The sequence below is a fragment of the Arachis stenosperma genome, chromosome 9 (genome assembly GCF_014773155.1).
Source record: "Arachis stenosperma cultivar V10309 chromosome 9, arast.V10309.gnm1.PFL2, whole genome shotgun sequence".
NCBI lineage: Eukaryota > Viridiplantae > Streptophyta > Magnoliopsida > Fabales > Fabaceae > Arachis > Arachis stenosperma.
The window spans coordinates 131,802,307-131,822,660 of NC_080385.1; the positions used below are offsets into that span (position 1 = coordinate 131,802,307).

Here is a 20,354-nt window from a genome sequence, read left to right on the forward strand (position 1 = left end):
TTTTGAATGCAATATAAATAATAAACTTTAAATGTAAAGAGATAAGAGTTCAAAAGATGCACTCAAGTAATAATTCTTTGATTTCAGTCCAAATTCAAGAATTATAATACTTTTGGTCAATTTTATATTTATGCATTAAATATATTTCATTTGTTTTAGGTTGATAGACTGAAATTTTATCAATGAGATTCTAGTAGAATAATAAATGTAATAATTACCGAATTAAATAATTTTAAAAGTTATTATCAAAATTTGTCTTCCTCTCTTATTTTGTTTATACTGTGAACGAGATAATTTTATACGTATCTCGTTTACAGTGTAAACGAGATAAGACACATGGAAACTTATCTCATTCACAGTGTAATCGAGATAAGAGAGGATGTATCTCGTTTACAGTGTAAACAAGATACAATGAGAAAATTTTCTAGCCGTTATAAAAGGATGTCTAACCCTTGGCATTCTCCACATTCATTTTATATCTTCTTCTGTCTCGTTTTTCTCACAAAAAGAAGACAATAATGGAAAGTAATAACGTATACATAGTTGTATGTGTTTACCCCAATTGTCGTATGACAAACGACGACAATGGGTGATATTTGAGTATGAGAATCCGATTCTGTTGCGCACTCAGTATGTGAGTTTGTTGTCTGAGTTGAAGAGTTTGACATTGAGCAACCTTGGTGGCACAAAAACGAGGGAGGCCGGAAGGGTAGGGTATAGGTTGCTAGCACCGCTGGGTAATGAAGTTTGTCGGTTTCGACTATTTCGGCTTCTTAAGGACGAGCATGTGCGACTCATGTTCAACATCCATGAAAGAATCATGGCAGAGCAAGTGATGGAGCTTTCAGCCGAGGTTGGAGATGTTGGTGGTGGTGGTTCTGTACACTCGACTTATATACAGGACGACCGACCTCTTGCACCACCACCCATTCATGTCGCCATTGCAGTGGAGGACATGGAGGTGGGTGAGGAAGACTCTGATGATGAGTACATTACCGATAGTGGAGACAATGATTCTTCTGAGGGGGTGATGACGAGGAGTTTATACCAGAGATGCCCGCCGAGGTGCCTAACACGGCAAGTCCACGCCACCAATCGTAATACTCCTGGGTCGGCCTAGTGTCAAACGGGTGCACAATGGAGATCCTGTGGCCTGGACGAAAACGACTGCGCTATCTCTCGTACCAATCGTCTGTCAGGCCACCATACATCCTCACCCCCGGCCAGTAGATGTCAGGAACCTATCAAAAAAAATAAAGCAAATATAAATATGTTGATTGTAATTATTTAACTCTAAACTCAGTAAAACAAAGATAAATAAGACATCAGCAATACCTGTCAAGGTTGATTGGAGTGCCAGGCATCTACTGCTCTCTATTGAACTGCCATTTCACCCGGTCAACCTGGTAAAACTGCACAACATTGAAGCAGACAAGGGGGATGACTGACATCCATGTCCCCCACTCTTCCTCCTCGACGAACCAAAGAGGGCACAGAGCCTGCATAGCAGGGTCATCATACGGTCTCCATACAAACTGAGAAAACCGTGACATAACTAATAATTAGCACTTATAATCAAATGCAACATAAAAGGACTAAAATGAATTTGTGGTGGTGTCAAACATGGTACTAACCTCATCAAATTATAACCTATCGATTGATACTCTCTATTGCAGGACCCTGGCCTCATATTGATCTCTGCTGCTGTTGCTGCAGTCCAACCAACCTGACACCAATCAAAAGAATAAAAGCAGTTCATTATGCACAAGTTTGTAAGAAGTTACAAATTCATAACTAAATGAAGTTACAAACAGTTGTTACCTCGCAGCCATAGGATACATGTAGATCACTCGCTCCGGTGGACACCACTGAGACAATCTTTGGTATATCCAGGATATCAACAACGGAGTGCAGCCAACAATGTATGTGACGCCTCGGTGTGCCGCCGAGCAGAGTGACTGGTACGTCCAGGCCAGCACGGCCGAGCCTCAAGACAATGTTCGGCACTGCCCAAACTCCTCAATAAGTGGAAGCCAACGCAGGTAGACCAAGTTGTTCGACTTGTCCGTCATCAGATATCCTTCGATCAGTAACATGATGTAGCATTTAGCGTACTGTCGGAGGGTCTCTGGATTGTCCATAGGGGCATCTGGCGGACACGATCCTGCAGCCATACGAGCTTCAGCGTGAACGACTCCCTCCTCTGTGCCACCTGCTGTGGAGCCATCGGAGGCCTGGCACCCAACAGCCGCTCCACCAACTGCCACATCTTCGTCTCGTACTACCTAACAAAGTCACGGAAGCACCCCCAACAGGGTCCCCCGTATGTGCATAGCCCTAGGTGGTATGCAATGTCCTGCACGCTGATAATGACCTCACCCCACGGGAGATGAAACATGTGGGTCTCCGGACGCCATCGCTCTACGAATTCTGTAATTAGCGCATTGTCGAATGTGAAATCCCTGAGAGGCACCGTGTCACCGAATCCAGCCTCCCTCAGATACAGGACGATGACATCGGGTGGAGGAAGGGTATGACTCACTTATCGGGCAATAGAAGGCGAGGCCTCTGAAGAAGAAATATATGTTTACAATTATCAACAAGTAATTTAAAATTTTTATTGGTTCTTTTAAGTTTAACGGTCCTTATAATATCACTAAATTTTTAAATAGGTTTCTATATTTTTTTTATTAAATTCCTACACTGTCTTTAGTTTTGTAATTAGATATTTTCAGTATAAAAAATATTAAAGTTAAATAAATACTTTTTTTTATAAATTATAGATTTCATAATTAAGAACGTAATTAGATATTTAGTTATATATTTTTGAGAAAAATATTGTTCTATTAGTTTTAATATATTTGATATAAAAAAATTATAATTATAAAATTAAAAGAAGTATAATAATTAAATTAAAAAATATAAAAAATCTAACTATAAATTTGAGGAAACTAAAAGAAATAAAATAGAGTTCTAAACTATTAATTATGTAGTAATAACCTAACACAAGTGAAATAGATGACAGTTTTAAATTTCTACCAGTGACTTATTTCTAACTATATAAATTATATTCTAGTTCTTGACAACTATCATAACCATGGCTACATACACACAAATATCTATATGGGATTGCATAAAATTCAATAAAACATAACTAACCGCAAAGTTAACTGCCTCGGCGTAATATAAAGTTTCGTTCAACTTATTGATGTCTCCGTCATTACCAGCTGTGGGTACCATCGTCGTATGTATTGATTATATGGTCAGAATGGAGTAAAAAAGAGGAGAAAATAGTTGAAAAGTTTAAACTAGTGCCCGGTCAAACGCTGTCAATGAGTTGTATATATATATTTCGTTTACACTGTGAATGAGATAAGTTTTTACGTATCTCATTCACAATGTAAACGAGAATACACGTGTCACGTCCACGTGTCTTATCTCGTTTATATAGTAAACAAAATGCGTGTAAAATTATCTCGTTCACAGTATAAACGAGATAAAAGAGGGAGACGAATTTCAGTAATAATTTTTAAAAATATTTAATTCGATAATTATTATATTTATTTTATTTATTAAAATAAAAAACCCAAACTTTAAAGATAAAGTTATCGTTAAAAAAAAGTAATGCAATGAGTAAAAGTGGTCCAAGATTTAATTAAAATAATTTTATTAATTGATTAATTTACTATAAATAAATATAATGAAAATATAATTAATAAACATAAAATTAGTGAATTGTATTCTTTTTTTCTTTGATTTTTTTTCTATAGAATTATTTCGTTTTTATTTCTCTTTAATAACCTAAATTCTTTTTCTGATTCCCTCGTATCACCATTAGTTCTTCCTATTTCAATATTCTTCCCCTTTCAAATTTTAAATTGAATGGTTTTGGCTTAATAGAGATCTTTATTGATATCTTTGGATGCTACAAAGTACAAATAACTATTTATGTTTATTATAAAAGAAAAAGTTTAAGTTTTTACTACCCATTTTGGAGGCTATAGATTCATGAATATTAAATGTTAAAGTTTCAAGTTTTCATTTTTTTATGGTTATAAGATGCTATGATATAGTAATTTTAAGAAAAGATAACTCCTTAACTTTGTTACTAAATTTTACAAAATTTAATTATAAATAAGTTTTTAAATTTTGTAAATAAAAAACAGATAAGTTCTTTTCTACCATTCTTGAACTATCATTAAAAGAATTTGTGTTTTTTGGTTTCAATAAATAATTTAATTAATATTCGTGATAAAAAGTTAAAAAATTATGTTATCATGAAAAAAATAAATAAATTTTTGATTTTTTAATTAAAAAATACATAAATTTTTAATTAATTAAAAATATAAAAATATCTCTTCCTTTTTGAAAATATAAAATATTTAAATTTTTTTATTCAAAATATTTAAAAACAAATAAATTTTTACAAAATATCTAAAGACATATGTTTTAATTAATCAAAAATTTATTTATCTTTTGAAATAAAGGATTGACACGTATTTGTCTTTCCTCTGTTATCTTTTCCGTTGGTATATTTCTTCAATCTCCCGTAAATCTTGGTCATGAAAGCAATCACTTATAAAAGCTTTTGTTTCTTCATTTGGGGTGTGTACGTACTAGTGTACGATTTGGTGACTCGCTTAGACGCTTACTGCACGTTCCGTGATCTGATCTGAACGTGTAAGCGAGTAATTGAGGAATAAATAGTAATGTATTGTAGCCAAAGAAAATTAAGAAATACAATGAACTTTTTAATTTTAATATGGAGGGAGGGTTGGTGTATAGTAGAGTTATGAAGGTATATAATATTTTATTACGGTATGAGGATTGTGTAAGACAAATCGAACCGTCCGATTGAAAGTACTGAAAATTCTGAATCTGATTTGTGTATGATTTGTGATCCGATTTGTGTAAACTCTGAGTTCGATTTGTGTACAAAAACTATGGGTCCGATTTCTTTTCACTCAAACAAAAGATTAAAAACCGTCACAATCGTATATATCTTCTAAATACTCCATAACTCAACATAACTCACATATTAATCTCATATAAAAAAAATTAGCCAAATACAACAACTATTTATTTCTTTTAATAAAAGTGATAATGTCACTTCAAAATTATTAATGCCATTTTTCCCATACAAATTTTATTTGGTTTTCCTAAAATAACGCCAAGTTGCATCAGTAAATTTTTTAAAAATATGGCTAAATGAGATTGTGATTAATAATTTTAGAATAGAGTAAAATATTGTTTTTGTCCCTAACGTTTGGGGTAAGTCTTATTTGTGTCTCTAACGTTTAAATCGCCCTATTTGTATCCCTAACGTTTCTAAAAGTGATTCAATGTTATCCTACTATCAATTATACTAATAAATCAGATTATATTTTTTTAGTTATTCTCACTTGAATGTATTCATTCTCAATTAGGTCTCACTTGAATATGTTTGATTTTAATATTCTACCCACTATTTGTGTTTAGATTCAATTATGTCCTTAGAAAAGTGAATTATGTAAATGTTGTAGGAATTAATTTCAACTTTTGATGAGCTATTTTTCGGAGTGAATCATCCATTCTATCCCAAATATTTGTATTCTAACTTCAAGAAGAGATTTTTAAAACTCAAACTAAAGTGTTCATGATGTGTAATTGACGGCAGGATAACATTGAATCACTTTTACAAATGTTAGGATACAAATAGGACGATTTAAACGTTAGAGACACAAATAAGATTTACCCCGAACGTTGAGGACAAAAACGATACTTTACTGTTTTAGAATAAGTTATTCATAAGAAAATTTATTTTGTTAAAATTTTTAATTCTTATTTCATGCTAAAAGTGAGTATTTGATATTCTCATATAATAAAAATTAACATATAAAATAATTATTATATCCCTAGTTCATATATTTTTTTTTCTATGATCTCTTCTTTCTAATAGTATTGGTGATATTTTAGAAATTTAAAATAGATTTTAAAAAATATGTATAATAAAATAAATATTTTAGTAATTTATTCTTAGAAATATTGAAAATGACTTAACTATAGTATCAAAAATATTTTTAATAGTATTTTGATATAATATTTCTAAGAATATAATTTTTTTTTCTACTCGAAAACAAACTTTACAATCCAATTATTTCAGATAATCATCTTAAAGAAATAAAAAATTCCGATAATATTTCTAATCTTAAATCCATAAGCCATAAACATAAAAAATATCTAAACCAAATAAAAAATAAAAATCATTTTAGGAGAAAATATTTTTTAAAAAAATATTGTAACCAAAAATTCCAAAACGCAACTTGTTGCGTAAATATATATTGTTGCGTTTTTAACGCTGCGATTTGTTCGGAGTCGAAGATCACCGTGGAGTCTTCCCCAGTTCAAGTCTGTGTTACATTTCATGTATGTCTCTCTCAATTCCAATCTCTTTGCTTTGTTCTTTTGATCAATGTTTCTTTTCTCTTTCTATTGTTTGTTTCCCGAGAAACCAGTGGAAAATATAATGATGAATTTGCAGAAAAGTTTAGTTGATGAGCATGCTTCTCTGCTGAATTTAGTTGATATACATGCTTTTGAGCTCAATTCATATTTTGCATCTTCTAGCTCTTTATTCATGGCTTCAGGGAAAGAGATCTGAGTCTGACTTGCTCATTTCATGCATTGGTTCAGTAAAGTTTTTTATTTTTATTTTTATTTTATTTTATTTAAAAGAAATTCAAGTTCATGTGTGTTTTTTGACCTTGCCCTTTAATCACAATGAGTATCTGCTTTTTTGCCTTCAATTTTCATCTGGTTATGAGCAAAAGTGGACTTCAGTTATGTTGGAAGATTAGTTGTGGTGATCGTTGATCAGATGCTACTTAGATGCATAAAGATCTAAGCATTGTGGAAAATGGAGAACACTCTCCTCAAGTTATTTTATTATTTCTAAGTTTTTGATTTGTTTTTGGTGTATTTAAACTTCAAATTTGCTTGCTTTGAACACCTTTTACTAGAAAGACTTGAGTGGTTATTTTGATATTTCCCACTTGAACTATAAAGTCTTCTTCCTCTGGTGCTGAACTGTTGATGAAAGTTCTGAATTTTCTTTCTTTTGTTCTTCTCTTGATTCGACATTATAAAATTTTTAGCTAGAGTTAAAAAAGAAAGGTACATTTGCATGGTTTGTTGATGGTAGATGAAATGTAGATCCGATATCTGTTAACATGTACTTATCAATCTTTTCATTGGGATGCGACATTGTTATGTGCAGAAAAAGCACAAAGATGGAGGGGACTGTTTTTGCCGCTGCGTTGGAAGGAATGAAGGTTGTAAAGTCTGAACAAGGAGAAATCCTGTCCCAGCCTTTCTTGGATGTATGCAAGCAAATACTGCCTGTTATAGGTGCATGTTCTTTTACTCGTGTTAGATCTTAATAGATTTTTCTCTCTTTGATAAAAATGGATGCAACTTGTTAGTGATTTCAACAGTAGATAGGCTCGTGTTCCCAAAGACCCATGAATTGAATTTGCTCGAATAAACTCAATGGATATATTTACATCTATCTTAAACTAGATTTTTCAATTCCAGTTAGAACTGTATCTAAGACAGTTGTGACTAAATAGGGATTTCATCAGTGAAATATAAGCTATAGTAAAAGTTCAAGCAACCAATATCCCCATCCATAAAAGCAAAATTCATAATTTAAATATAAAGCTGAAGCTTGAAGGGAGATGATTTCCCTCCACATTACTTCCACCTCCATTAATTATAGATTCACAACCAAGGAGAAGTAGTCCCTTCCATAGTTCCATTACCCCATTGTGTGACCAAACCATGATGGGACTGATTTGATGATGTGACTGGAAAACCCTGTGGATGAACTTCTAAAGAAAAGAGAATATCTACTCTATTTTCTTATGTGGCCTGTTTCTTTGGCTATTTGCGTTATGTGATATTGTTGTTCACTTATCCTCTGAATTTGCTGTTGCTTGATTCTTTAATTGCTCTATGGTATTTTATACACTTGATTTCTTCTTTGGCATTTGTGTTATCTCTTTTAGCAAAATGCAGAAAAATACTGTTCAGCGAACTAATTTTTTGATTTATTGTGCCAGATAAATTTGGAGCAGCCATGGCCCTTGTAAAATCTGACATAGGTGGTAACATATCGGTATGTTTTTGTCACCTGCTATGTCTTCCCACTCCTACATATCTTTTCGGGTACATAAACCAGTGTGTCACTTTATGCATGTTGCAGCTTTAGATGGAATATGTTTTTCAGTAAAGTGAAATGTTATGGTTATATGTCTTACCATACCTTCAAGCATATGGCATGGTTTTATGTCTAATACTTTGGAAACCGGCTTGCATGCCCTATTACTATGTATCACAACTTTAATATTATTGGGTTCAAAACTTTTAAGTGATATATGTTCTCACTCTATACTGCGTTGGACAGAGATTGGAATCTAAATATTCCACCAATCCATCCGGATTCAACCATCTGTACAGTTTGGTACAAACAGAAGTTGAAAGTAACACGGCTAAGTCATCATCCAGTTGTACCAATGGACTTCTTTGGCTTACAAGGTAAAGAATAAAGAAGCATTTGACAAATAACTTATAATTCATATTTGGTATGTCATTCTTAGATTTTTATTATATGTAACTCTTCCTTTAAGTTGTTATGCTTGATTGGCAGAGTATCTTTTTCTAAGGGTAAAGTAATGCTAAAAAAAAAAAAAACAATACTAGTATAATAGTATGTTGTGTTATGGAACATGTGCTTTCCAACCATTGTGATCAAAGGAAACAAACCATAACGCATAGGGACATATAGTATAGTAGTAGTAATGTGTGCACCCATGCAAGAATGGCTATTATGCAATGATGATGAGCAGAGTCAAACCTGGCTCATTCTTCTAAGCTATAAAAAGCCAAACTCATTTTCTTGCTTGTTTTGGTTGAGTCACTTTCTCAAGGTCATAGGGAGGATTCGAATCATTATAATAAGTATCAGCTGAAAGGTAGAAACCTCAGTTATGACGATTTACTCGGATTGATTGCATTTGAGATTATGACTTACGAAGCTTCTGCTAGTTGGGCTTACCTTTCTTAAGGTGTTAGGGAAAATCTAATGTGGTTAACTAATTTTTATTTGTTGGTCAGATCCCCCACCATTTCTTCTCCGAAGCAAATGGTTTGGTCACCTTTGTATTATTGGTTAATGTAATTTAATACAAATTTATTTCCTGACCTTTGGAATCTTCAGGGCAATGGATTTCTTGGTGGCATTGTTCCGAAATTTAATCGAGCATGAAGATTGGTCAATGTCACAAGCATGTACAGATTCATATAACAAGACTTTAAAGAAGTGGCATGGCTGGCTTGCTAGTTCAAGCTTCACGGTAATGTTCTTTTACATGCATCCTTTTTATTCTAAATTCAGTGATAGAAACACACACACACACACTATGTATATATATATATATATATATATATATATATATATTGAAAAGGCATGCTTCATAATAACCCAAGTCTTTCTCATGATTCTTATATGCTGCATCATAAAATCTTATAGCGAATGCAAGTTTACTGTTATGCTGTTTGTTTTCTACAATCTTTGCTGTCTAGGATCTGAATATTTCATGTATAATATAATAATTCAGTGGGAAATGCATTCATCTATTCATGTTGCTATTTCGCTTATCCTAACTTCCAGTAATTTAGAGATGTAATAGATACGTCCAGGTTAAATGATCTGGACAATAATCTTCGTCTGAAACTATGAAGTTCTGAGAAGAATGCATGATAGGTTTTAACATGGTCTGTCTGTTAAAATAGTAATACTACACGTTTTTCATATAAGGATACAAATCACACAATTGAAGTGAATGTATTGTTGTGTTAGAAAAAAACACTCTCCTTTTTATGTTTAGGGTGGGGCAATGCATTATATATATCCCAATGTGCTTTTGCAATGTACTAAACATTTTATGTACAGCTAGCAATGAAGCTGGCTCCTGATAGGAAGAAATTCATGGATGTGATATCAGGTTCTGGTGATATCACCGCTGACATAGAGAGCTTTTGTACAAACTTCTCTCCTCTCCTTGAAGAGAATCACAAGTTTCTGGTAAAATATCTTATAATTCTTTAGCTTATAGTTCTTGATAATTCTTAATGACTAAATGGCCCTTAAGTAAGACATTGAACTATATGAATCATCAAGTTCTGGATCAATCCATATTCCTGTATGTACACACGCACCCCCACATGCATACATTGGTTTGTCAAAGTTTTACTGTTTTAGAACTATGTACCAATGTTAATCCAAAGAGTAAACTACCATTTCTACACATAAAAGTTCATAATATTGATAAATCTATCCATAAATAAACGAAACTAACTTTGTACCTTTTAGAGATGATTAAATTACCATTTTTACCTAGGAATGTTCAGAATGTCGACAGATCTACCCATGAACAAAATTAACGTATGGGTTTGCTATATAGACACCATTTTCATGGGTACAAAGCTAGTTTCCTTCATTTATGCTTAAATTTGTTAGTGTTTTGAATTTTTACAGATAAAAATGGTAATTTACTGTTAATTCAAATTAATAATGTTAGAAGAGTTTGATTATCATACATGTGTGTTTATAAGATTACAAAGATGATGAGTCGTTGAGTCAAATACTTTTCTTGAAGTGACAATACATGATTAAATCTCTCTTAAATAGTAGTGTATGCAAAACAAGTTAAATCCTTTTTAAAATATAAAATTGTTCGAGTATTTACTAGACTTGTACTTTTGGCATAGGCTCGTTTTGGCTTGGATGAAATGAAGGCATCATGAAGCATGGATTTGTGATCAGAATACTCCAAATGAGTGGCTCTTCCATTCTCATTCTCATTTGTTGTTGAATCTATAGACTCCTATCACTTTTCCTCTATGGATTCATATCAATTTGCAATTTAGCATGATAAACAGTGAGAATATATAATCATGTTCGGCATATTGGATCATGTTGTGCTTGTTGGTGTAAAATCTTAACATTATATACAATTTGGATAACAGCTGTTTGAACTCCAGTTTATAGCATGTGGCTAACTGGTTATATAAAAGATAGGATTACTGAGTTACAGAAAGAATTTGTCAATTTGAATATGTCTGGTCTTTTTAATTTAAGCTGAATCTGATTGTGCTTTATCCCCAGATTCTTTTCATCTACTTTTTTTTTTTTTTGACATGGTTCTCTCCAGGTTTGCTAATCCATATACTCTGATTGATATAGTATGCAATAATGTAATGCAATGCTCTAATTTTATTTAGGGTTAATCACCAAAAATGTTTTGAATTATTTAGTATCTGGAAGTTTATTTTAAGAATAAGGTTGGATACGCTCGTACATGATGAATGTTATGTATGAAATGTATCTGACATGTGGATACGATAATTCGGTAAAATATTTATGTTTTATGGGATTTCTAATAATTTGCTCATTTTTCGATGTGACATAGTAATTTTTGTAATTCGTATTTAATAATAACATTTATTTTATACTTTTCATTTGGTATAAATTATAATTATATCATATTTATGCTATTTAAGTAAAAAATCTCCATTTTTAATTCCCTTTGCCTATTCTTTTTCCATTTTCGGTAAGATATAATGTTGCTTAAAATACAGCCACCGTTCCTGACCCACCTGAGACCACAAACTAACAAAAGACAATCTAAATTAACCGCTTTAATCAATTAGTTTTTTCTTTTCTTTTCTTTTCTTTTCTTGTCGTTTCTTAGGTTATTCTTAAATACTTGGTGACGGATCAATTATAATTTGTTGAAATAGGCACATGCACATGCAACATTGAGTCCTTATAATATATTTTTAAGTGTTCTATTTTTGTTTATACTTAAGCTAATTAAATCCACATAGTTAAACTGATCAAACCTCTTTTGTAGGAACTTTGACCAACTAAAAATGTTTGTGTTGATGAAATTGATTTGCTAAATATAGGACTTGAACATTGAAAATTACAGTTGGATCAATCTGTATTTCCACCCCCGAAAACCATTATTTTGTCGCTGGTTTTTGATTTTTGCCTTTAGCCACCGCTAGGGTGGGGCAGTGCATCAAAATCCAGTTCAAGATTCAACATTTTCAACCCTGAAACTCTCACTTTTATTTTGATTAATTGCTTGGATCATTCCAACCAAGCTTGTTATTAGTATTTGTTCTTTGTGATTTGGCAACAAAGTCATCTCATGCTTGTTTGAACATTTGTTCTTCAAGGTGTCACCTGGTTAGTGTTTTTATTGCCTTCTTATTATTCTTTTGGGTTTCTTATTTTTCTAAATGAAAATTGGAAATGTACAATTTTTCTTTTCATTTTGATTGAATTTTTTCTATATTGAATGTCATTTACGTAAAAACAAAAAAAATTATTTTATATATTTTATTTCTCTCTTAAATTTTGACTGATATTAATTTTATGATTTCTATCGTTTTACTAATTTATTTGGCTAATTTATCATCCTATCTATCTTCAACACTTTTATTTTTATTTTAATATCTTGTTCTAAGTAGCACCTCACTTTTCTGAAACACTGAGGAAAAAAAAATGATAATGTCACTTCTGTTTTGATAGTGTCATATTTTTATTCTATAAATTCATATAAAATATAATACGAAAAAATCATTTGAGGAATTATATTATAAAAAATAGGAGTGACTATCATTTAAAAAAGAAAACAAAGTAAACTGTTAAATGTATAAAAAAAAACAGCTGTTCTGTTTCTGTGTTATTTTACATATTTTAATGTGTATTTTATATTTCAGTATATATATATTTTTTATAATTGATTGATTTGATGATTAAATTTTGGTGATAAATAACATGGTTATAAAAATACTTTATAAATACAAAAATCAGTCAACTAGAATAAACACATGTATGATAGCTAAATAATTAAACCTGTAACAAAAGAATAATTAATTTTTTACGGTAGAATAATTATTTTTTTTTATGAACACAATATATATTTCTATAAAGTGGCATTTTTATGTTCATGTAGGTTGATTAAAAAATATTGCTAAATGGATTATATTGAAGAATGCCTCTTTGATGAGATTATATTTTGGTTGGTTAAGGAATTGAGGACAACTGACTAATGATACAAAGATTATTTGTTTTTATGATCAAATCTGATTTTATTTTTTAAAATATATCTTTCAGAAATTTGTAGTGCATCCATTTAAGTTGAAAACACCAGAAAAAGGTGTTTGGTGGAAATACAACATAAACATTAATGGCAACACCAGCACCAGCAGCAAAAGGCCAGGTTAAAGGCCTCCTTAAAGGGCTTAGATACATATCCCAAATCTTTGGTAAGTCCAATTTCCTACATGTACAGACCAATTTTTGAAAATAATATATAGTTTCCTTAACATATTTGGCAAGAGTGACCATATTTGTGTGCTCTTTTTTGGTTGGGTTTACAATATGTTTCCTTTACAAAAATATTTGGCATAAATTTGGAACTCATGATTTGTTTCTTCTTTTCTTCGTTGATAATAATGTGCATAATTTTTTGAAAAGAAACAAAAAAAAAAAGAGAATCTTTTAAGTTGCATATCACTAATAAACAATAATAATTTTGTAGAGGAAGAAGAAGAAAATGAGATTCAGATTGGGTTCCCAACCGATGTGAAGCATCTGGCACATATTGGATGTGATGATAACGCTGCAAATAAACCAAGCTGGGTAAAACATTATGGTTTCTCTTTCTCCTTAATAATTCATGATGTCATGAGATTTGATAATTTTTTAAGAGAACTAATTTTTAATTAGTTAACATTAGTTAATTTATCTTTTCAATTCTAAAAATTCTCTTTTTTTGAGAATTCAAGGTTTACAGTTTAAAATAATAAAATTTATAATTTATAATTTAGAATTTAAAATAAATAAATAATTTTAAAAATTTTGACTAATGTTGGTTAGAAAAAATTAATTTCCTAACCTTACTCATTTTGTAATATGAAACTCAAAATACTCTGCAGATGACTGAGTTTAAAGAGGCAGAAGATCCACCCTCACCAGAAAAACCAAAAACAACAAAATCTGCCAAGCCAACTGAAGGTAAATTACTTGAGATGATAAAGACTTATTTTTTAAACGTGTGTAAACATAGTAAAATGGAATTACTTGAGATGATAAATGGCTTAAGGTTTTGGATTCAAATTTTAAAAATATCAATTATGCAGTAACTTTTTTATATCTATACAAGAATAAAGTTGAAAGAATATTTGTATGCTCACCAATATTGTTGCATGCATAACCCATATTAGTTCTTGAACAAATAATTATGATTGAGTCCAAGTGTTTGTAAAGTGTATTCGATAAGTGTGGAGTTAGAGTAACATGATATTTTTGCAGATAACCGAAAGGCGAAGCTCCCTCCTGCAGAGCCTCGAGCGAATTCGATGACAAGCAGTTCTGAGATGTCGTGCATGGATCAAAGTTCCGAAGCATCGAAGCCACCAAGAAGGAATCGATCTTCGGATCCATCAGACCCAGCTAGAAAGCATCGTCGTCACAAATCTGAGGACCCAAAGCTATCAGAAACCTCCGAAACTCCTGGGAAGCACCGGCACCATAGATCAGAAGAAGAGAAGACACCGTCTTCTGATTCCACAGAAACTTCTAGAAGGCATCGCCGTGACCGTGACCGTGAGCATCATCATGGATCAGAAGAAGAGAAGCCACCATTGTCAAATTCCACGGAATCTTCTAGAAAGCAAGAGGAAGAGAAGTCAGAGTCCAAAGAATCTTCTAGAAGGCGTCGCCATAAATCAGAGGAAGAGAAGTCAGAATCTTCTCGAAAACACAATCGCCACCAGGGAACAGAAGAGGTGAAGTCACCATCATCAGAATCAACAGAATCTTATAGAAAGCAAAAGGGAACAGAAGAAGTGAAGTCGCAGTCTTCGGAATCCACAGAATCTTCTAAGGTGCTGTTGTCATCGGAATCCATAGAATCTCCTAAGAAGCAAACGGAAGAAGTGAAGCCACCATCATCAGATTCCAAAGAATCTACTAGAAAACATCGTCACCACAGGTCAGAAGAAGAGAAGTTGCAATCAGATTCTACAGAATCTTCCAGAAGGCATCATCGCCGTGAATCAGGAACAGAAGAAGAGAAGATACAAACAGATTCAACAGACACTTCTAGAAGGCATCGTCGTCGTGAATCTGGAACAGAAGAAGAGAAGTTTCAATCAGATTCCACGGAAACTTCTAGAAAGCATCATCATCGTCATCGTGAATCTGGAACAGAAGAAGAGAAGTTCCAATCAGATTCCACGGAAACTTCTAGAAAGCATCATCATCGTCCCCGTGAATCTGGGACAGAAGAAGAGAAGCTCCAATCAGATTCCACAGAAACTTCTAGAAAGCATCATCAACGTCGCCCTGAATCTGGGACAGAAGAAGAGAAGCTCCAATCAGATTCCACAGAAACTACTAGAAAGCATCATCATCGTCGTCGTGAATCTGGAACAGAAGAAGAGAAGTTCCAATCAGATTCCACGGAAACTTCTAGAAAGCATCACCATCGTCGCCGTGAATCTGGAACAGACGAAGAGAAGCTACAATCAGATTCCACAGAAACTTCTAGAAGGCATCGTCGCCGTGAATCCGGAACAGAAGAAGAGAAGTTCCATTCAGATTCAACGGAAACTTCTAGAAGGCATCACCGGGAATCTGGAACAGAAGAAGAGAAGTTCCAATCAGATTCTACGGAAACTTCTAGAAAGCATCACCATCGTCGCCGTGAATCTGGAACAGACGAAGAGAAGCTGCAATCAGATTCCACAGAAACTTCTAGAAGGCATCGTCGCCGTGAATCCGGAACAGAAGAAGATAAGTTCCAATCAGATTCAACGGAAACTTCTAGAAGGCATCACCGTGAATCTGGAACAGAAGAAGAGAAACCACCAACATCCTCAACAAGCAAAAGCTCGCATAGGAGAAAGTCAAAAACATCATCGTCTGAGGAAAAGGAAGGCTCTTCAAGGAGATCGTCGAAAAGTAATAAGAGTTCTTCGAAGGAAGAGCTGAGTGAATCTTTGCGCGACGTTGAACCAGAACCTGAATCCTAACATGAAATGGGTACCACTACCAATTAGAGAAAATGAGTCGTAGGGGTCCAGAAGGTTATTACTTGTTACTAAGTTTTTAGTTTGACAGAAAAATGTCTTTAGAGACACAGAAAAAGAGAGAGAGTTTTCAGGGAGACAAATTACAATTGCTTTTGGCTAATTAATTTCTTGTTATGATAATGTTTGATTACTACTAGAGTTGGGCATGCCAACTCGTTTAAACTGTAATTCACAGCTTTTAAATTCGTCATTTTGCATGTGCATTTTTAGCGGGCTTTTTAATCCATACTGTTTAATTTACAGGTTAAATGGGTTGAGCTCGTAATCTAACAACTTTTTTAAATTTTTCTTTAGGCAACGAGTCATGTGAGAATTAAACTATTTTCTTTTATATTTAGATATAACTCATAATAAATGATAAGTAAAAAGAAATAATAATATAAAATAAAAAATAGAAGAAAATATGTTGGCCCGTTAAAAAGTAATTAAAAGAATTTTATAAAGACAGACAAAAAAAAGCTTACCAAAAGGGGTCATTTTGAATAACCATGCCGTATGGTCATCTTCAATAGGGAGTCCCTATATTGAAAAAATTCATACGGAGGTTTATGACGATGAAATATACCACATAACTTTGCAGTTTTCAAAAGGGAAACACACATGTTTCTCTTTACACACCATTCCTCACAGAAATATCTTCTTTCTTTTTTTTTTTTTTTTTTTTTCATTTTGTAGTACACACCAGAAATGGAATCTAGTTTCCTAATCCTACAACATTGTTTGGGTGCATATTTTCCTTGTTGCAAGTTTTTATAACACAATCTTTATCACCTGTCTTCATTACAGGAGAAAACCTGAGACCAAATGTATCATCATCATCAGAACACTTCTTTGCTGGTGGTTTGGGTGTTTCATTATGCCGTGAAAGCTCTCTTTGGTTTCCACAGAGAGTGAATATGTTTTGAATTCTCATTAATCTATCATCACATTCCTCTGAGCTTTCCAATGAATCTGCAGCAACACTAGAGGACTTGTTGCTGTCAACAACAGTGCATACTCTCTTCTCCTCTATTACTTCTTTCTCGACTTCCCTGCCTTCATCTTCATGATCATGTTCTTCTTCTTCGTCTTCGAAAACTGTACTAAGACATAGTCCTTTTCCAAAGAATGGTGTACAAACAGTTCCATCTTGTACCTCATTCAAAGGATTTGTGAAAGGTTGATTTGAAATGTCTTGCATAACATTGTAATCACTCTTAGATAAGCCGATGATTTTTACTTCGTGGGGAAGTGGCTGTTCCTGATCATCCATGTCCAAATCCATTGATTTCACCATCCCCGGATCCTCCTCGCTTTTGTATATTCGCAACAACCTTCTCATAAAACCATTTGATTCCATTTCCTTTGATACATTTACCTCTTTACTGGAGTGAGCCAGCTTCAATTCTATTTCTATTTCCTCGAGTCGCTTTCTCAGAAGTTCAACTTCCTCCTCCTGCTGCAATAACCTTTCTTCCATTCTCCTCTTCTCCAATTCAACAAACTCATTGGTCATTCTTTGGCACTCCTCCAGCTTCTTCTCTAACTCCTGTCTCATAAGCAGAGTTCGTTCATTTACCTTCAAGTTAATCTCCTCCTCGCTTTCGGAAGTTCCTTTAGCTTCTGTGATCTCCAGTCTAGCTCTTAATGCAGCAATCTCTTCTTCTTTCTTTAGAAGCTTTTTGTGTGCTTCATTTCGCTCTTTCTCTCTGAGCTTGTTTTCCATTTGCAGCTTCAAGATAAATTCATCCATTGCAGCAATTCTTGAGCCCAAAATGACAGCGGAAGAGGATTCCTCCTCCTTGCCCGGGGTATGAGGGCCGCGGACTATGCACTTTGCTTTTGCACCATATTCAAGTGTGGAGATTGTCTTATGTATTTCCTTAGGATCGGGACTGGCACAGAGTATCATTAAGATTTTCGACTTGTCATCTTCAAACGAATCCTTTACCAAAAAAAAAAAGATACTTTAATGAATTAATACTGTAAAAAACAGAACAGGACACCATATAATGGACAGAACTAATGGCTAGAATTACCTGCAGAAGCATGGTAAGTTTGCTGTCCCTAAAGGGCACGTGAGAATCGCCATTTGCAATGGACTCAACCACTCTCTTTAGGGCTATATTTCCTTGATTGATTTTTGCAGTCTATAATTCCATTGGAAACATGATACTCAGCAGAGAACTACTACATGATCTGAGAAAAAAGAACACAGTCAAGGTGAAAATATTACCTGCATTTTGGCCTCAAAGCCAGTTTGGCCGGCTTGCTCAATATTTTCTGATCCGGCCATATCTACAAGCATTAGCCGTCCTCCGACAGTTGGGACATCAAGGATTACCTGTGTAAAGTGGAACATATGGTGGTTATCAATAACCAAGTAAACTGAATAAATTATTATCAGAACTAATCACCTTCTGAAGTGACCTTACCATGCAGTGACTTCTAGAACTCCTGTCATTGCAGAGTGTGCTTTTAACAATCCTTCGCTTCTCCACTTTCTGAATTTCTTTTGAGATCTTCCCTGCTTCGTTTCCAGATATATATGTTGCATTCTTTGCCTTTTTCCCCATCACTTCAAGTTTTGCCTACAAGCAAAACAACCTAAGTAAGAAACTAGAAACTATAAACTAAAAATTGATTGATTGATTAAAATATAATTGTTCAGTCAATACTTCCATTCTAGCAAAATATTGGGAAGAGCTACTCTATATAACTATAGAGAACTCAAATAATCTCTTGCTTATTCATCCAAAGTTTCCATACTACACATACAAGCAGCTACTCACTATCCTATCATAATGTTTAAACAAAGCCAAGCAAATGAAAATAAGTTGGGCATATTCTCAAATATGAATTTTCCCCTTCCTCACAAAGCTTCTTGTTTCGCTCTACTGAGTAACAGGATTGCTCTATACATAGTTACATACTCCTGCAATGGTGCATTAAATGAATATACAATTTTTCTCTCTGCAGCTTTGAATTCACTTCTTTTTTTCATTGCATATTTTCAATAATTTAGTAGTTGGAACCCACAAAATAAGGAAATAATTTTCATTTGTTATATTATACATGCAAGTATACAACAGAATTTAACTGAATTACATAACAATCCTACAGATTAATCCAATTGAAGCAGAGAAAACAGATCAAATAATCCACAAAGACAGATCATATTACCTTGGAACCACTTCCCTTAGGCCATCCCAATCCAAACCCTGCTCCGCCGCCACCATTGGTGGATAAAAGATCATAAATCTCTTCATTGTAGATCTCCAAAACAGTAACCTGAACAAAATTCCCAAACCCAAGACCACCACCGTCTCCATCCCCACCCTCATCTCCAAGAATGTCCCTCAAAGATCTATACACAATCCCTGGCTCCTTTGAGCACCCAAACATAGTGTGACTCTTTCCGGAACCGGTCGGCCCATACATCATAATTGTGCACTTCTCCCCAAGCTTCACCGCACTGATTCTTGATTCCACAAACTTCTTGTAGAATTCATCAAGGTCTTCTTCCTCAGACACAGAAACTCCATCAAGGGTGAAGTCTCGGTACCCGAAATCAGCTTTAACGCGGATACTCTTGGAGCTTGAACTGGTTTGAATAACGGGTAAAGGCTTGTCCTTTCTATCAGGGTAGTCACGGATTCTTGCAATTACTTCAACAGGGTGCTCCGGTGGGAGTTCCTTGTTGTTGAGATTGTTGGGATTCGGAGAAGGGTGTGGCTGTTGTTGTTGTAATGGGGTTTTGGGGGCATTGAAGTTGAGGCGGTGCTTCGAGTGAGGCGTTTTCAACTGGGTGGAGTAATGGTTTGTTTTGGGAGAAGGGGTTGGAGCCATTGATGAAGAAGAAGAAGAACAAGAAGAAGAGGAGACAGAGAGCGAGAATACCCAGAGAGAAATTGAGAAGAAAGATTGAAACTTTGGGGTTTAATTGCAACCTTGGATGAGAAACAGAGAGCAAAATGTTCAAGAAATGCGAAATCGAGATGATGATAATGGATGGTGAAGAAAACGGAGCAAATGGAGAAGAAAGGGTTTTTGAAATTGTTCAACCAAGATGTAGCCGTTGAATGCTCTAACGTCTATTTTTAATTTATGTTACCGTTGAATTTTTTCCTTTCTTTTCTGTTTTCAACTTAGAAGAGCTTTTG

At 33.8% G+C, this 20,354-nt stretch overlaps 3 protein-coding genes across 3 annotated transcripts; 2 read left to right on the plus strand and 1 right to left on the minus strand.

Annotated features, from left to right (window-relative positions):
* The first annotated feature begins 6,230 nt into the window (after window positions 1-6,230).
* LOC130947764 (glycolipid transfer protein 1) lies at window positions 6,231-11,199 on the plus strand. Its single transcript, XM_057876466.1, has 7 exons — window positions 6,231-6,405; window positions 7,256-7,386; window positions 8,100-8,155; window positions 8,444-8,574; window positions 9,257-9,392; window positions 9,992-10,123; window positions 10,810-11,199. The coding sequence occupies exons 2-7, from the start codon at window positions 7,269-7,271 to the stop codon at window positions 10,843-10,845; spliced, it is 609 nt and encodes a 202-aa protein (XP_057732449.1). The 5' UTR covers window positions 6,231-6,405; window positions 7,256-7,268; the 3' UTR covers window positions 10,846-11,199.
* A 3,121-nt stretch (window positions 11,200-14,320) lies between these two features.
* LOC130951654 (uncharacterized) lies at window positions 14,321-16,415 on the plus strand. The gene has a single exon (XM_057880349.1). The coding sequence runs from the start codon at window positions 14,476-14,478 to the stop codon at window positions 16,150-16,152; it is 1,677 nt and encodes a 558-aa protein (XP_057736332.1). The 5' UTR covers window positions 14,321-14,475; the 3' UTR covers window positions 16,153-16,415.
* A 231-nt stretch (window positions 16,416-16,646) lies between these two features.
* On the minus strand, window positions 16,647-20,122 carry LOC130951291 (kinesin-like protein KIN-10A). The gene is made up of 5 exons (XM_057879945.1): window positions 19,375-20,122; window positions 18,627-18,782; window positions 18,428-18,535; window positions 18,231-18,341; window positions 16,647-18,136 (listed from the first exon to the last, which is right to left on the minus strand). The coding sequence occupies exons 1-5, from the start codon at window positions 20,038-20,040 to the stop codon at window positions 16,907-16,909; spliced, it is 2,271 nt and encodes a 756-aa protein (XP_057735928.1). The 5' UTR covers window positions 20,041-20,122; the 3' UTR covers window positions 16,647-16,906.
* Window positions 20,123-20,354: the final 232 nt, after the last annotated feature.

What these genes read in the sequence shown, in the direction of transcription:
- LOC130947764 (XM_057876466.1), top strand. Translation starts at nt 7,269, where the DNA reads ATGGAGGGGACTGTTTTTGCCGCTGCGTTGGAAGGAATGAAGGTTGTA. An exon ending in GCAAATACTGCCTGTTATAG is followed by an intron (nt 7,387 to 8,099) that starts GTGCATGTTCTT and finishes TTATTGTGCCAG; the next exon opens with ATAAATTTGGAGCAGCCATG. An exon ending in ACATAGGTGGTAACATATCG is followed by an intron (nt 8,156 to 8,443) that starts GTATGTTTTTGT and finishes TGCGTTGGACAG; the next exon opens with AGATTGGAATCTAAATATTC.
- LOC130951654 (XM_057880349.1), top strand. Translation starts at nt 14,476, where the DNA reads ATGACAAGCAGTTCTGAGATGTCGTGCATGGATCAAAGTTCCGAAGCA.
- LOC130951291 (XM_057879945.1), bottom strand. Translation starts at nt 20,040, where the DNA reads ATGGCTCCAACCCCTTCTCCCAAAACAAACCATTACTCCACCCAGTTG. An exon ending in CTAAGGGAAGTGGTTCCAAG is followed by an intron (nt 18,783 to 19,374) that starts GTAATATGATCT and finishes TTTTGCTTGTAG; the next exon opens with GCAAAACTTGAAGTGATGGG. An exon ending in GTTCTAGAAGTCACTGCATG is followed by an intron (nt 18,536 to 18,626) that starts GTAAGGTCACTT and finishes CACTTTACACAG; the next exon opens with GTAATCCTTGATGTCCCAAC.